The 15,950-nt window shown below is 37.5% G+C and overlaps 1 protein-coding gene across 1 annotated transcript in view; it reads left to right on the forward strand.

The window, feature by feature from the left end:
• The window catches only part of LOC110581036 (gamma-taxilin-like), a 35,372-nt gene extending 21,386 nt beyond the window's left edge, over nt 1-13,986 (forward strand). The window contains exons 3-9 of the mRNA XM_021690741.1: nt 1,197-1,367; nt 3,193-3,387; nt 5,792-5,911; nt 7,651-7,725; nt 10,131-10,223; nt 12,383-12,478; nt 13,666-13,986. Of these exons, the coding sequence (XP_021546416.1) occupies nt 1,197-1,367; nt 3,193-3,387; nt 5,792-5,911; nt 7,651-7,725; nt 10,131-10,223; nt 12,383-12,478; nt 13,666-13,986 (1,071 nt within the window). The remainder of the gene's footprint in view (nt 1-1,196; nt 1,368-3,192; nt 3,388-5,791; nt 5,912-7,650; nt 7,726-10,130; nt 10,224-12,382; nt 12,479-13,665) is intronic.
• The last annotated feature ends 1,964 nt before the right edge of the window (nt 13,987-15,950 follow it).

Raw genomic sequence — 15,950 nt, forward strand, 5'->3', positions numbered from 1 at the left:
TGGAGAATGTTGCATGTGCACTTGAGAAGAATGTGTATTCTGCTTTTGGGTGGGATCTCTGGTGCAGGTTTGTTAATATCCTTTTGGTCTAACCTTTTTGAATCCATAGATTGATTTTCTGTTTGGATGATCTTCTTGTCTCAGTGGAGTTTGCTTTGAAATCTGTTTTGTCTGAAATAAGTGTAGTTACCCCAGGTTTTTTGGTTTCCATTTTCATGTACTATTTTTTCCACCCCCTCATTTTCAGTCCTGTGCATTCCTATTGTTGAAGTGAGGCTCTTGTAGGCAGCAAATAGCTAGTTATGTCTTGTTTTTTTAAATCCGTTCAGGCACTCTGTGTCTTTTGATTAGAGAATTTAGTCTATTTACATTTAAAGTAACTGTTTCCGCTGTACTTACTGCTGTTTTGTTCATTGTATTCTGGCTCTTAATGAATTACCAGTGTAAATGTGCTGTACTCATAGACATAGTAGGATTCAAAAGCAAAATTATTCTTTCCTGGCAGGAATTTCAGTGAAAGTATTTTTAGTAGCTGTAAACATGTTGCCTCCAAGAGTGATTGTTTTGTTTGTTTTTTTAAAATTTATTTGTTTGAGAGAGAGTGCGAGCTAGTTGCCTGAGCATGTGGGCGGAGGGGCAGAGGGGGAGAGAGAGAGAGAGAATCTCAAGCAGACTCCCTGCTGAGCACTGAGCAACACACGGCTGGATCCCATGACCCATGAGATTAGACCTGAGCTGAAACCGAGTCGGATGCTTAACTAACTGAGCCACCCAGGTGCCCCACCTCTAGGAGTGTTTGATAAATCAGCATTTGTCAACATTTTTTTTCTTCATGAAAGCTTTATTGAAGTGTCAGCAAGACTCATATAATTTGCTCTGTCTACAATTGCCTTCTTCTCACTCACAAAGAGCTGCTGATTTTTTCAATGAAGTAGTTTTTGTATGTTCTAAAGCAAAACCAGATGGTGTGCATTCGTAAGAAGTTTTCCTAAAAGATCTCTTTTTGTTTTTAATTTAAAAAATAGACACTGAGGTTTGATTTTCTTCATACACTAAATTATTTGCATACTTTTTTTTATGTCTCAACTGAATAAGAGAGTAGTAGATTCCATGATGGTACTTCCCCAATTCTGCCAACTGTAACTCAGAGGTTCTTACTTTACTTTGTAAACGTATGGAGTGCTTGTTAATTTTAGCTGGAGGAGAGCAGGAATGTTCAGAAGCAAATGAAGATTCTGCAGAAGAAACAAGCCCAGATCGTGAAAGAGAAAGTTCACTTGCAGAGTGAACACAGCAAGGCTGTCTTGGCAAGGAGCAAACTAGAGTCTCTTTGCAGGGAACTTCAGCGTCATAATAGGACATTAAAGGTTAGTTTGTTGACTTTTTTGTTTTTCAGGAGATCGTTAGGGTGATTTTATAATCACAATGTATGTGTTCGAAGTAAATCCTTGCTTCACTTGCTGTACTGGAACTTGGTTGTAATAATGGCTGCCTGTTCATACTCCTAGGTACACTTGCTCTGGTAAGTTAGGTTCCTGAGCAGAGGACTTTGTGGGGTCCTCAAGGACGTACTACCTTGCTTACTTGTTTATTCACTTTTGCCTGGGTTAATGCTATATGTGAGTCCACTGTAAATCTATGACTCGCTCTCTCTATCCAACTCGTGGTTTCAGCTTCAAGGAAGAGCTCTGTGGTATGTATATCTTATACTTGATCACAGGGAATCGAGATAGTATTGATGTTTATGTCCATAGCCTTCCTGCTTATTAGAGAGCTCAAGGTGGCCAGATATTCTGCTGATCATTAACATAGTTGATTACCACACTCTTCTTAGATAAGAAATGAAATGCTTAGCTGAAATGAAGAGACTGGTAGGTATAGACTTGAATCAAAATGAGTTTAAGAAAGAAAAACAGGTTGCAGTGCCGAGCCACACTATGGATGCTGATTGGAAGGGTGCCTGAGTATTCTCTGCCAATCTTCAGCTATTCAGTTGCTAAATACTGCAGAATAGCACTTATACCTAGGCTGATTTTATGTACCTGTATGTAAAAAGTATATATAAATATATGTAGTTCTATATATAAATAAATAATCCTATATATAGGATTATATATAAAAGAATTTGATTATTTGTATATAAAAAGGGTTATATGTGTGTGTATTATACATGCGTATGATTTTATACATAAAGTATATGTATATTTATACATAAAGGAAGAGGGAACAGGTATCAAAATTTGTGTAAACCAAGGAAGAAGGAACAAGAACAGAGACTCTAGAAGGACTCTGCCTTCTATAATGGGAACGTGTCTGCCTTTAGCTAACAGTAGCTAAGCAGGTACAAATGGAGTAGGATTTTGATTAAGTAGGATTTCTAATTACCTCCGTCACAGCAAACTTCCTGGAATATAGGACAACTCATGAAATGAATCCTTATCTAGTGTGAGGCTTGCCCCCATTTAGAAGCCTTAAATTTGGATTTAACGAAAGTGGGTTTTTTTTCTCCTTATTTCAAATTAACATTTTGACTAGACTGATCATTGTTGAGGTAAAGGTCTTTTGTGCTTGTATCCTAGGAAGGATGGAGAGTAAGTTTTGTTTTGTTTTGTTTTTTGTTTTTCTATTATGTTCAGTTAGCCACCATACAGTACATCATTAGTTTTTGATGTAGTGTTCAATGATTCATTAGTTGTGTATAACACCCATTGCTGGGTATTAAGGAGGGCACGTGTTGTGATGAGTACTGGGAGAATAAGCTTTTAAAATAAAGATTCCATTTGTCCCTTGACTCTCAGGGAATGGAAAGTGTGACTCAGAAAATAGGCGGCTAGATGCGACATCTCTCTTCAGACTGATATAGAATGATGCCTTGCCAAACCAGTGAGGAGAATACTGGGGAAAATAATGAGGAAGAATATGTGTGGAGAAGCTCCTTACTTGTGCTTTGGGCAGTAAGGTCTGCATAGTCAGTAAATACTTATTTTGTAAGCAGGGCAGTTGTTTCTCTCTGATTATCTACTTAGGAAATATGTTTGCTTTTAAATGAAAGTTTTCTGGTCATAGATAAGGAGAAGGAGGTGAGAAGCAATACTTGGGGCAGGATTACATGAACTGAAATAGCAGTAACATGAGCAGGTTATGTATGAGTTTTATACTATACCAGTAACAGACATTATTTTGGATAATAAGGAAGAAAATATGCAGCAGGCACAAGAAGAGGAAGAACATCGTAAAGAAGCAACTGCACGTTTCCAGTTTACTTTAAATGAAATCCAGGCACAGCTGGAACAACATGACATAGACAATGCCAAGCTCCGCCAGGAAAACACTGAACTGGGAGAGAAGCTGAAGAAACTTGTTGAACAGTATGCACTAAGAGAGGAGGTAAAGACGTTTTGTTTATTTAGACAGCATCTTGTTATTATGAAAAACTTTTCACCATTCATTACTAAAAACTACTGTCACAGGACAATATTTTAAAACTTGTGTACACAGGGTAGTAGTAAGGTATTAATTAGGAAAGTGGTAGGCACACTGTGAACTGAAGGACTAATTGGGGATCATCACTGATGACCCAGGGGTCTTTGGATTTGGATATAGGTACTTTCTGCAAGACATGTTGAGTGGTACTTGTTTTCCATGCGATAGTAGAAGATTGTGGTTTTAGCATACAGATTGTTTTTCTCATATCCAACCTACCAGTAAATAAATATTTGGGCCCCCAATATCCAATAACTCAGACTTCCATGGTAATCCATCATATATCTATGATGACACAAGGTATAGTACCACTGCATTCTAGCTACCATACTTTTGGGGAGAAAAAAAAAAACCTTCTTTTAACAGAACACCCAGTCTTCTTGGTTGTCACACACAGTAAGTTTACAGGAATGATCTATAGCTGCACAGGTGCAGTTATTTTACAAACTAGTCTGGAAGTTCTGTGGTATCTAGCTTAAGAGGAAATTGGTGATACTAATTGGCTCATTAAATTTTGTTACTTTCCAAGTTCAAGTGTACAGGGTAAGAGCCTTTGGGTTTTCCAAAGGGTACATTCCTCTGCCGTTGTTAGGCTTTAAGGGTAGTAAAATGTGGCATTATGTGTGTTGAACTCCTTACAAAACAGATTAAAATTGCTAATTCAAAAACATTCTGACCAATAAAAATGGCTAAAATGGTAAATTTTAAAATGGTGTATTTTACTCCCCAAAACAGCCCCAAAACAATTCCAACAACATTTTCTATGGCATTTATCCAGTTGTACTTCAAATTTTAGATTGTTTTACCTTACGGACTCCCTTACAGCCTTTGAAAACATATTTAGGATTTTGAGCATTTTCCTAACCATTCTCATTCATTCATCTTTTAACAGCAAATCTGTGTTTAAGCATATCCAAGATGTCATATTACTTTACTCAGCACTATTTGAACATATCTTGAAATGACAAGACTCTCTTGAAGCAGAAACACAACACCATTTTCACACCAAAATATTTAATAATAATTACTTAATCCTTGTCACTACCCACATTTCTCTGTTCCCCAACCCCCTTTTTAAGATTGTTTGAATCAGATCCAAACAAGATTTATACGTTTCATTGGTTGTTGTGTCTCAAGTTTTCTTTCAAATACAGGTTTCTATCTCTGTGTTTTCACTGTGCAGTGTATTTATTGAAGAAACTGTTTTTCAGGCCTACAGAGTGGATTGTCTTTTCACTAGATTTATAAAGTCCCCATTTTCTTGAAGTTTTCTTTCATTCTGTTGTTACAAATGACAGCCTACTTCGTTATTATAGTGGCACATTTTGACAGTGTATGTTCAAATCATACTATGTGTAAGTCTTGTTTGTTTTAGAATTTTCTCTCATCTGCCCTTTTTTGCAAATGGGGTCAGAATAAAATCTGATAAAATTTACAAATTTTTAGACAAATTTACAAATTTTTAGACAAATCTAGTGCACTCTTTAAAACTTAATTAGATGATTCATTATTAACTAGCATTTCTTCCTATCACATGGAATATTGAACAAAAAGTTTTAATGTTTCTCCATCTGTAAAGGATGTTTTGATGACTTTATTATACAGAAATACTACTTAACAACCTAGTTTGGAAATAGTGATGACCTCTTCTCTTACTAAGTGTCTAATATGGTTAGGCACCAAGCACATTAAATAGTGTAAGCATTGTATTGATTTTTACAATAACTCCGGGAAGGTACATGTATGGTTGTCCTTCAGAGATACAGGAGCTGAGATTCATCAAGGAGCAGAATTTGTCCAAGGCCATACACTGAGCCATGATGCAACCCCAGGCCATTCCTACCACGTACCATGCTAGTATCTACTCTAAGAAATTTGGGAAAATTTAATGAGGAGAAAAAGTATCCTGGAGTTGTGTGTGTGATAAATGGGTTCCGTAGTTTGATATCCTTACCCGTCTGGGGTTTTTTGGTGGTGGTTGTTTGTTTGTTTTGATAGTTTGAGCCTAATTCTCAAGTAAAGCAGAAACAGGAACTACAAAGCCATTGATTGGGTTAGACCCCATCAACAAGAATGGCCTGAGGTTAGTAGTCAGAGGGAATCATTTCTGCAGCTGCAAGAGTGGTTTGCAAGGTGACATAAATAGATGCTTCTGCAAACACAAGGATAGAAAGACGCAATGTTATTAGTTATGGTGGTATGAGCAGAAAGATCAGGGCAGGAAATTATTGTTACCTTGTGTTGTATCTCCTCACCAATATTTAGCCTTTTTCATTAAGTGACGGAAGAAATTTTATATTTTCTGTAGCATGTTGATAAAGTATTCAAACATAAGGAACTGCAGCAACAGCTTGTGGATGCCAGGCTTCAGCAAACAGCAGAGCTCATAAAGGAAGCAGATGAAAAACACCAAAGGGAGAGAGAGTTTGTAAGTTTTGTTTCCTAAAAACATTATTGCAGAATTGTAAACAAGATATTTAAAATTCTTAAATTCATTCAATATTTTACATAGACCTGGGCATGTAATTTGTCTTTTTACTATCAAGATTGAGAAATTTTGGAATACATCCCTCTTTTTATTTCTGGTGAAATTTTCTTACAAAAGTAGACTTGGAAATATTAGACCAAGTTAGTCGAAAGGCCCACAGATGGTGATTTTGTTCACATGTCGAATGTTATGTTGATTTTTAGGTAACAGTCACCAGGTGCAACAGTTGTGGCAGGTATTGGCAAATTAGGCCTTAAGAGCTACAGACAATTACATTTCACAGCAAGTTTACTATCTCCTACAGCCTGTTACATTTTCTCTTAAATGAGTAACTTGAAATAGGCAAGCTGGTTGTTTGACAACTCTGGTATAATTTTCTGGTAAAATTTAACAGAATTCTCTATTTCCTTAATCATGCAGCATTTTTCCCCTGAGGATGTACTTAGATTATTTTGTGTGTCAGTAATTGTGAACATAGTGAAATCTCATATGTAACATACACAAATCAAACTGTATGCTTAAATTAGCTTCGATAAATTGTGGACTATTTCATCTAGCATTTCACATTTCATTCAAGTACCCTAGATGCTGAGGTAATCATGATATGGAATGCTTAGTTCCTGAATCTTCCTCAGGATGTGAACAACACATACTAAGTCTGAGTTTAGAAAGATGGGATTTTTCAAAGCATGGACACCTGTAGTGCAGTGCAACAGTGATACCTGGTGTACAACTGAAGGAACTGTTGCCATTTCCAACCTGGAATATAAAGAGTGTGTGTGTGTGTGTGTGTGTATACACGTATGTATACATAAACATGTACATACATACATTACATGTATTATACTTTCTGGTTGGTTTACAAACCTTTAAGACTTATTTGTAATATATGTGACATTTTACTTCTGAAATTCAAAGACTGAATTTCACAACTGCTTACTCTACAACTTTTTACTGTATAATTTTCTTAAAAACCTGGGTACAAAACTAGACCCTCCTCTTCCCCACTTTTAAAAATGTAATCAGAAACTAATACCTGTTTTCACTGCTTTGCTCTATGTATCCCCTTTCTACCTGCGTCATCTTGTATCTCTCTTGGAGTAGAAGGGCTTTCTAAACCACCTAGGTAATGCTGAGGTTTCCAGCCCTGTTTTCTGCTTCTAAGTGTAGATGCCTGGTTTCGTTCACCTAAACATGACTATTTTAACCCTGAGTTTTATAAACCTTATTATGCCTCCAGGGTACTTTTTCTCCTTAATCAGTTTAAAGATGTTTTTCCCCCATTCCAAAGTATTAGCAAGTTCTATCAAAGATAGAAATACTTGGGGGCGCCTGGGTGGCTCAGTTGGTTGAGCAACTGCCTTCGGCTCAGGTCATAATCCTGGAGTCCCAGGATCGAGTCCCGCATCAGGCTCCCTGCTCGGCGGGGAGCCTCCTTCTCCCTCTGACCCTCCCCCATCTCATGCTCTCTCTGTCTCATTCTCTCTCTCAAATAAATAAATAAAATCTTTAAAAAAAAAAAAAAGAAATACTTGGCAACTGATAGAATAGGATGCTTGACCTGCGACTCTTGTGAAAATAATAAGAGGGAACACTAAACCTAAGTATCTGGTTATTTGACGTTTTAGCCACATGTGTAATTGCTATTAGTATTTTGCCAGAATGTTTCTGTTTTCTAGTTATTAAAAGAAGCAACAGAATCGAGGTACACATATGAAGAAATGAAACAGCAAGAAGTACAATTAAAACAGCAGGTAACTTGACAACAGAGGATAGTAGAATTTGTGAGTTGTTGTTCCCAGCCAATTGACAGCTAAAACTGAAAAATAGATCTCTTGACCTCTTGGAATGTTCCTCTTCATTTATGGTAACTAAGTCATTGTAAGTTGACTAGGACTTTTCTCAAACTAGCAGTGTGAGTCCTGTGTCTCAAAGAACCCCCTAGTCCCAAGCAAGTCCGGATGGCTGCTGAGCCTCTTTCCAGTGTCCTCTTTCTAGGATTATTTTCTCCAGGGCCTTTTGAATTTTGTTCTATGAGGAAAATAAAACAGGCAGAAAATACATATCTTGTTGTATGTGTAGTTTTAAACACCTGTATATGCTCACCAAATTCACTTTGCAGGTGAGTGTGTGTATTGTCTGTCTGTGTAATTTTTAAAGGAGGAATTCAGATTCTTTGTTTTTGAGTTCAACCTTCTTATGTAGTTGCTTTGTGTGGCATAAAGGAAGTAGATGCTGCATCGTCGCTTCAGGAAAAGATCCAGGAAAGAGATCGTGCTTCCATCTCTGAAAGTTTACTATTATCTACCTAGTGTTTATAGACAATAACAATTAGGTATTTATCCATATAATTTATTCTTTTACTTAACCAAATTATATGTTGTTGGAAAAATATCACGTACTTTTTAAAACTTTATTAAATGCTGTTTAACATAAGGACTCTCTTAATTAGTTCTAAAATACACTCATATATTAAGACTGGCACACATGTTCATGAGCAACCCTTCTGTGACAGCTCTTTATCGCTTTGGGAACAGTTTTTAATGTGATATTCGTGATAAAGCTAGTAGCCCCACTTACTGTGAAAATTGAAGAGGAATCAGATATGACAAGTCTTTTCTTCTTATGGAGCATAAGTTACGACTCTGCTTAGCATGCTTCCAGAAACTTTAAACCCCTGCTTATTAGTCCTGTATACTCAGAAATCCATATAAAAGGGAGAGAGGATTGATGTGGAGAAGGTGTATAACATCTATATACAGCTTTGGAAGATGTTCTTTAATGTGGGATCATTGATGAGTTCTCCAGTACCAGTCAGCAAAGGGCTTGTGACCAAGCGCCCAGGTAGCTCTGATTCTGTTGGGCTGTTCTTATTGCAACTTCTGTTGTCTGTACATCTGTGTCACTATGGTTGTGTTATCTGATCATTACTTTGTATCCTTTGCTGTCGCCTCTTCCTGTCCCAGTCCCTAAATGTGGCTGTCCTTTCCAAGACTCAATATCACGTGTCAGTTTCCAGCATTTGTTGAGGATAGACTCACATTGGTGTGTGTTGACCATAAGGCAGGCGTGTAAGTCCAGGTTGTGATGGTAGTTGCCACTAACTACCCAGTGTGAGCCACCATTGAGCTCTCGGATGGGACAGTCTACCTGTTCCATCTTCAGTATATGCACACCATGCGCAGACTGCCATAACTTCTTACCTCCTTCAAGTGCCCCAACTGCTCCCTTAGTCTCCCTAAGCGGCACCATTGCTCTGACTGCAGGCCAGCACCCTCGGAAGCCCTGTCGGTGTGTGTTCCTCTACAGACTGCTCACAGTATTTTCCACTTTGCTCCTGAGTTTTGATTCAGCCTGGTGTTTGCCTTCCCCTTTCTGTGGAAGTGAGTTGGTTATCTTATAGTCATCTTGTCTACCCTGTTACCGGTAACACTCCTTTTAGTTTATTTCTCCCTCCAATGTGCGGCAGAACTTGCTTTTTTTTTTAATTTAATTTAATTTAACTTTATTATGTTATGTTAGTCACCATACATTACATCACTAGTTTTTGATGTAGTGTTCCATGATTCATTGTTTGCAGATAACACCCAGTGCTCCATGCAGTATGTGCCCTCCTTAATACCGGTGATTGGTATTGAGGGTGAGCATTAAAAGAAAAAATTGGCGTCTCTAACTTAATTTAGCTTTCCTTTTTCTCAACTACAGTCCCACTGAATTCTTTGTCCTCCAACCAAGCCATTCTTCACCTTCTGTTTTATTTTCCTGCCTACATTAAGGAAAGATTTAACCTTGGTATCAAGCTAAGAACTATGCAGGCTACTGATCTAAAAGGAAGACTCCCCCCCCCCCCCCCAAGAAGTTCTTCAGATGTATGGACGGGGGGTACTGCATAAAGCATTTATAGTTATAGGAAATTTATAGTTACAGGAAATTTTTAGTTTTTATTATTGGCATAATACAGCTAGTAAAGGTTTGAACATTTCAGATATTTATAGTTAGATTAAATCAACAAGATTTCAGAAGTTTCAGAGCATTTCTTCTTCTTTGTAGCACTTATAACAAGTAACTAAGGTTTCACCATAGTACATTCTTTTGCAAGTCTTTGGGATTCTAAATCGCTTATCTGGAACTCAGAATATTTGATACTTTTTTTCTGTAGCTTTCTCTTTATATGGATAAGTTTGAAGAATTCCAGACTACCATGGCAAAAAGCAATGAACTCTTTACAACCTTCAGGCAGGAAATGGAAAAGGTATTTACATGATTTTAAGTAGAATATTACCACTAAATTTATATGAGGTCGTTTTAAGTGTAATTAGTATTTGGATGAGTTTATATTGAACTGATATGATTTTAACTTTGTCTTTCCTGATCTTCACCTGGCATACTCAAGACATTTTGTCTTGAAATTACCCCAAGTTGCTCATGATCTTGATGCTCTCAAAATTCTATCATCGTTAAAAATAATTCTTTTATTAAAGACAGCTTATTGTTAGAAGTAGATTTTGTTTTAAAAAAATGCTTCAGATGATCCCCACCCAGTTCTTTTCACAGAGCATTATGTAAGTTATATTTTTTTTAAATCGAGGTCAAGGGAAGCTATGATATATTTTGGTTGAAATAGATGATTTCTGAGGATCTAGGTAAGCTGAATGTATTCTTGCTCTTTTAAATTTGATCTTTATACATACAGTATACAGGGACAGACGTCCTTACAAAATTTTAAAATACTGTTAAAATTCAGTGTAGAAAAATGTTTGGGGTCATTCCAGTTCAGAATGTGGGCTAAGTTACCTGCCTCTTCCCCAAATAAATAAACAGCCACCTTGGTTTGGAGCATGGACTTTGGAACTGAGTTCTGTTATTTGCATTGTGTAACTTCCATGGGGCAAACGGTTTAGCTTGGCATTTCCCCTTTTAAAATTGGGATTTAAAAAGAAATGGCGGTCAGTAGAGGATAAGTAATAGTAAGGCTGATGTTTCGTAGCCATCCAATACATATCAGGCATGACTATTACTAGCTCTTACATGATGGTTGAGAGCATATGCTCATTAGTCAGATTTCTTGGATTAATAATCCTGTTCATCACTTATGGTAGACCTTGGACAAGTTGTTTAACTTTTCTGTTCCTTCATTGTTAAGAATGGGAATAACAAAAGAATTAACAAATGGTGCTTAGCCATGTTAAGTAGTCCAGTTACTACCTTCAGGTATTTTAATCCCCAGTGGTGCGTAGAATTCAGCAGGCAGCAGATTGGTTGTGCCTGCCAGTCCTTTCAGGTGGGTGCTCCAATGGAAGGGAAACTCCTCCACACACAGAAAATATTAGCTGCTCTCGAGGACCTGAGAGTCACTGATGCAGAGCAACTTAGGACAGGGACTCCTCAATTTGCTACCATTTTGGAGAACTCACTGGAGTGCAACATATTCCTCTGTGCTAGTTGCTAGTGCCTGTAGAGATCCCCGTTGGCAACACTGAACTTAGATCTTTCCGGAGCTCCTCCCGCAGCTGTTGTCCTACTCTGCCTTGTGGGACTTTTCTGGGCAATTACCTATGGCACAGGGCATTGGCTCTTGCCTTATCCTAGTTTCCCTTAATAGTGCTTGATGCAGCGTCCCGACTTGGAACAGAGCTAATGTGCAGACCAACACTAAAGGAATATTGGAAAGATGGGTGATTGATGGGCATAGTTGAATCTAATTTTGAATTTCAGAGAATTGGGGTCCTGTAGCATTAGTTTAAGATCACTCTTATTTTTACTCCCATTTTATCTTTAATAACAATCTTGAAATAGAATAGTCTTGTGAGTTGTGAGGATGGTTAAAGCTAAGGATTTAATAATTCCAGTATCATTTTCCTGATCACTTGCCTGAATTATGTGGCCTTTACTTCTGATACTGATAGGGTTTTAGATTCTTAATCTCTTTGTGGACTGAGAATATCTCTCTTTCTGAAAATCTGATGAATTAGTTTAGTGTACTGTCTCTACAGAAAACTTAAGATCATGGACACTTTTTGATACAGTTTAGGGAGAAGGTGGTCCCATTTCTTGCTACCTCTGGCTGGAATAAATGGCACTCCACTCTTAACTGAAAGAGTTCAGAGTGTGGTGGTATCTGAAGTTTCCATGTGCTGCTTCCTCTGAAATTGAGGAGATCAGTTTGTTGTTCTTCTGATAGTATGAAACTCCTACCTACTTTGGTTCCTGCTGCTGCCACTGTAGAGGTTTCTGCTATATTAGTTCTGCTAACAACAGTCAAACATAGCTACTTTTAGCAAGACATACACAGCTATCAGCTGGTTGAAGCAAGTGCACTAATGAGGGAGGGGAGGAACAATATAAGATATTTTTGTGGTGGGTCAGGGACTGCAACTTAGAATTTAAATTTACAATTGTGTTGATTCACAGATGACAAAGAAAATTAAAAAACTGGAAAAAGAGATGATAATATGGCGTACCAAATGGGAAACTAATAATAAAGTACTTCTGCAAATGGCTGAAGAGGTGAGAAGGCTCTACATGAATAACTGTTCATTTATTTCAGTACTAAGGCAGGCTAAAACTTCTAGAAGTTTCCTTACGTGGTCTCTTGTCTGTAGTAAGTTAGGTTGTCTTAGGTTAGGGATCAAAATTATTTCCCCAACTTATTACCTCAGGGTTGTGTTATAGACACCTACAAAGTAACTAGATTTTGCTTTCCTCTACAGCAAACCTAGCTTATATAGACTAAGGTTTGTTAAACAGGATGCTGTGCCCATCCCTCCCCCTCCCCCCCTCCACACACACAGCTTTTGATTCATTAGATCTGAGGTGTGGCCTAAAATTTTGCATATCTAACAAGTGTCCAGCATATGTTCCTGTTGCTGGTTCAGGAGTCCACAAGTTGAGAATCCCAGCTTTTCCAGGAAGACAACTTTATTCAAATTTCCTATGGACAGAGAACAAACTTTTTTTTTTTTTTTTTTTTTTTTTTTTTAAAGATTTTATTTATTTATTTGAGAGAGAGAGAATGAGAGAGAGCGAGTACATGAGAAGGGGGAGGGTCAGAGGGAGAAGCAGACTCCCTGCCGAGCAGGGAGCCCGATGCGGGACTCGATCCCGGGACTCTGGGATCATGACCTGAGCCGAAGGCAGTTGCTTAACCAACTGAGCCACCCAGGCGCCCCAGAGAACAAACTTTTAACCCAGTTGATTTTGTATCTTGACTTACTTCCAAAGGCAGCAAAGTACTTTTTGTAAGGTTTGCTGTAAAGGAAGCTGAAGTATATTCCATTTGCTAAATTTCTCACTTTCATAAACTGGATTAAGGAGTAGCTTATAACATTTCATGAGAGAAAATATTAGGGTTAGAAAAGGGTGGAAAGGAAGAAAAATTGAAGAAATAAGCATTTTAAATTAAAATCCTGAATTTTGTTAATACTTCATTAAGTTGACATAGATACTTGCAGTCAAAAAGTGGATTTGGGTAACTTTAAAGAGATATGAAAGAAGAGTATTTAACTTTTTGCATTGCTACAGAATAATTATAAATATTTTAAATATCAGTATAGAGGGAGGTTCAACAGATGACAAAAGGTAGTTTACAGTATAGCACAGATTTCTTAATTTCCTTTTTTTTTTTTGTATGCAGTAATATTTCTATTCACATGTAGGATGGTTACATGAATTCTGCCCTTTTTTTCCCCCCTCAGAAAGCCGTCCGCGATAAAGAGTACAGGGCCTTTCAAATAAAACTGGAACGGTTAGAGAAGCTGTGTAGAGCTCTCCAAATGGAAAGAAATGAGCTCAGTGAGCAGGTGAAAGTCCTGAAACAGCAGGTCTCTGTCAATGCAGTGGATGTAGATTTAGCTACACCTGTAATACGGTCCTGCACTGCTCTTGTTTCTCAGAATGAGTTGATGAGTTCCTCTAGTAAAGCTCCAGGAGTCTACCCGGATGCTGAGGTTGACGGAGTGAATGAAACAAAACGCAGCTCCAAAGACCCTCTCTACATGATCTCTTCCAGGCACTGATTCAGTTGACTAACATGAAATGTGATCACTGTATTGAGTGGTATTTTGTGTATAATTTTTCTGTGTTGGTTACTGTTGGTTTTGTGGTGAATGTTCTTATCCTTTTCTTTATATCTGTATTTTTCAAGAACTATTGGACTGTGTGGTACAGGAGGCTGTTAAGCAGTCTTGCATTGTTTTAATGTATACACTTTCCACAGCTGTATTGCACACCTGCCTTACCTTCCCCTTCCCTGGAATACATGTGTTCACTGCCTTATCCTTTCACTTTGCGTGTTCTTTTGCCTTAATTTGCCCCTTGTGTAATTATCATAATTAAATGGTTTCCCAGTGTGGAAACTAATACTAATTTAAACTCTATAGTCCATTGATACAAAAGAAAGAGAGAGAGAGAGAATGGAAGGAAGGGAGGAAGGGAGGGAGGGAAAGAAAGAAAATATAAAGATGATTAGTTTTATCTGGTAGATCATCTAAATGCCATGTTAAAATGAAGGTCAAGTGTGGGGTATGAAATACGCAAAGCAAATTTGATATAGATTATGTTTTTTTAATAATCTTTTCATCACTTGCAAATTGAGATGACTCCAAGATTGTGGTACCACATGTATACGAAGATGTCATTTATAAAGAAAGTAGCATAATGCAGGCAAGTGATCGGACAAACAGGTTTCATGCTTGAGTCACCAAAAACAGTTCTACTGCTTTGGTTTCAGCTTAGAACACACGTTTAAAGAAAAAGTGAGTATCTAGTCCGCTGCATTTACAACAGCAAAATTTCTGGAATTTGTAATTTTGTTCTTTACTTTGTTATTTCAGTGTTCAAAAGCTAGTCTTATTTATGTGTTCCTGTCACATTTATGACCTAAAATGGGTTGAAAAGTGAAAATCACCTAGTAGGTAAGACAGTCTGGAGTGTGAGGTACTTGTAAACTTTCACCACTGACCAGGATAATTAATGGCTAGAGGGTGAAAGAAAAGAAATTTACATGAAATTTGACACTGTTAGTATGCCAGGATGAGTAAAACCAAACATCCCACAACTTTTTAAAAGCCTCTGCGTCAGGCTCCAAAGACCCACTACTTTGAGGGGAAATGAAAGTTATGTGTCACAAATATAATTTACCTTAAAAGTAATACTAATGATCATATTGCGGCAGAACCCTGCTGCATGTAAAGGTCTTCATTAACATCTTAACTAAGGTAGTTATGTGGCTCCCACACTTCTTTGTGGCACTCGTTTTGTGTGGAAGGTAAATCTTGGGCCGAAAGCAATGTGGTTCAGAACATGTGCTCTACTGTTTTGTGTTTAGTAGGTTTATGTTAGATATTATTGTGTGGAATAATATAAGACATTGACAAGATCTGGATTCTGTTTGGGAAGCATTTGGTTTCCTTTCAGAATTTTTTCTCTGGTTAGCAAGAAAAAAAGGAGCCCTTATGACAAGGATTCCCTTCCAAATGGCTTTGTAGTATGTGCAGTAATACTATATTCTGGAACACAGGAGTTGTCAAACCATCTCTGTATTGGCTAGGGCTGCTTTCATACTGCAACTACTGAGTTGATCAAGTCTTAAATATTTACTATCTGACCTTTGTTTGTCAGCCCTGTTTAAAAACCTTGTAGCTGGCCCAGGAAAAGTTTAAATGTTGCAATCAGTTAAATTATGTTTGTTGTAGCACTTTGTGGAACCCTCTGGAGTTGTAAAATCAATAGTGTCAGTGGACTCCAAGGTGTAGAAAAAAACATGGCTCTACAAAAATAGGACATTTCATCTTCATGTGTATAGGGAGTGCATTTTGTGGTCATGAGACCAGTATTTTTAAATTATGTATTAACTGTCTTATCACACCTGCTTATCACAGTTCATCTCTCAGGTGTTAACAGAAATATCTACCTCTTTCAAACTGCAACTGAAAATAACCCAAAAAAGGTTGCAGTGCTAAGTAAAAACTGCTCTAGTTTT

Source organism: Neomonachus schauinslandi, chromosome Y, assembly GCF_002201575.2.
Source record: "Neomonachus schauinslandi chromosome Y, ASM220157v2, whole genome shotgun sequence".
NCBI classification, from domain to species: Eukaryota; Metazoa; Chordata; class Mammalia; order Carnivora; family Phocidae; genus Neomonachus; species Neomonachus schauinslandi.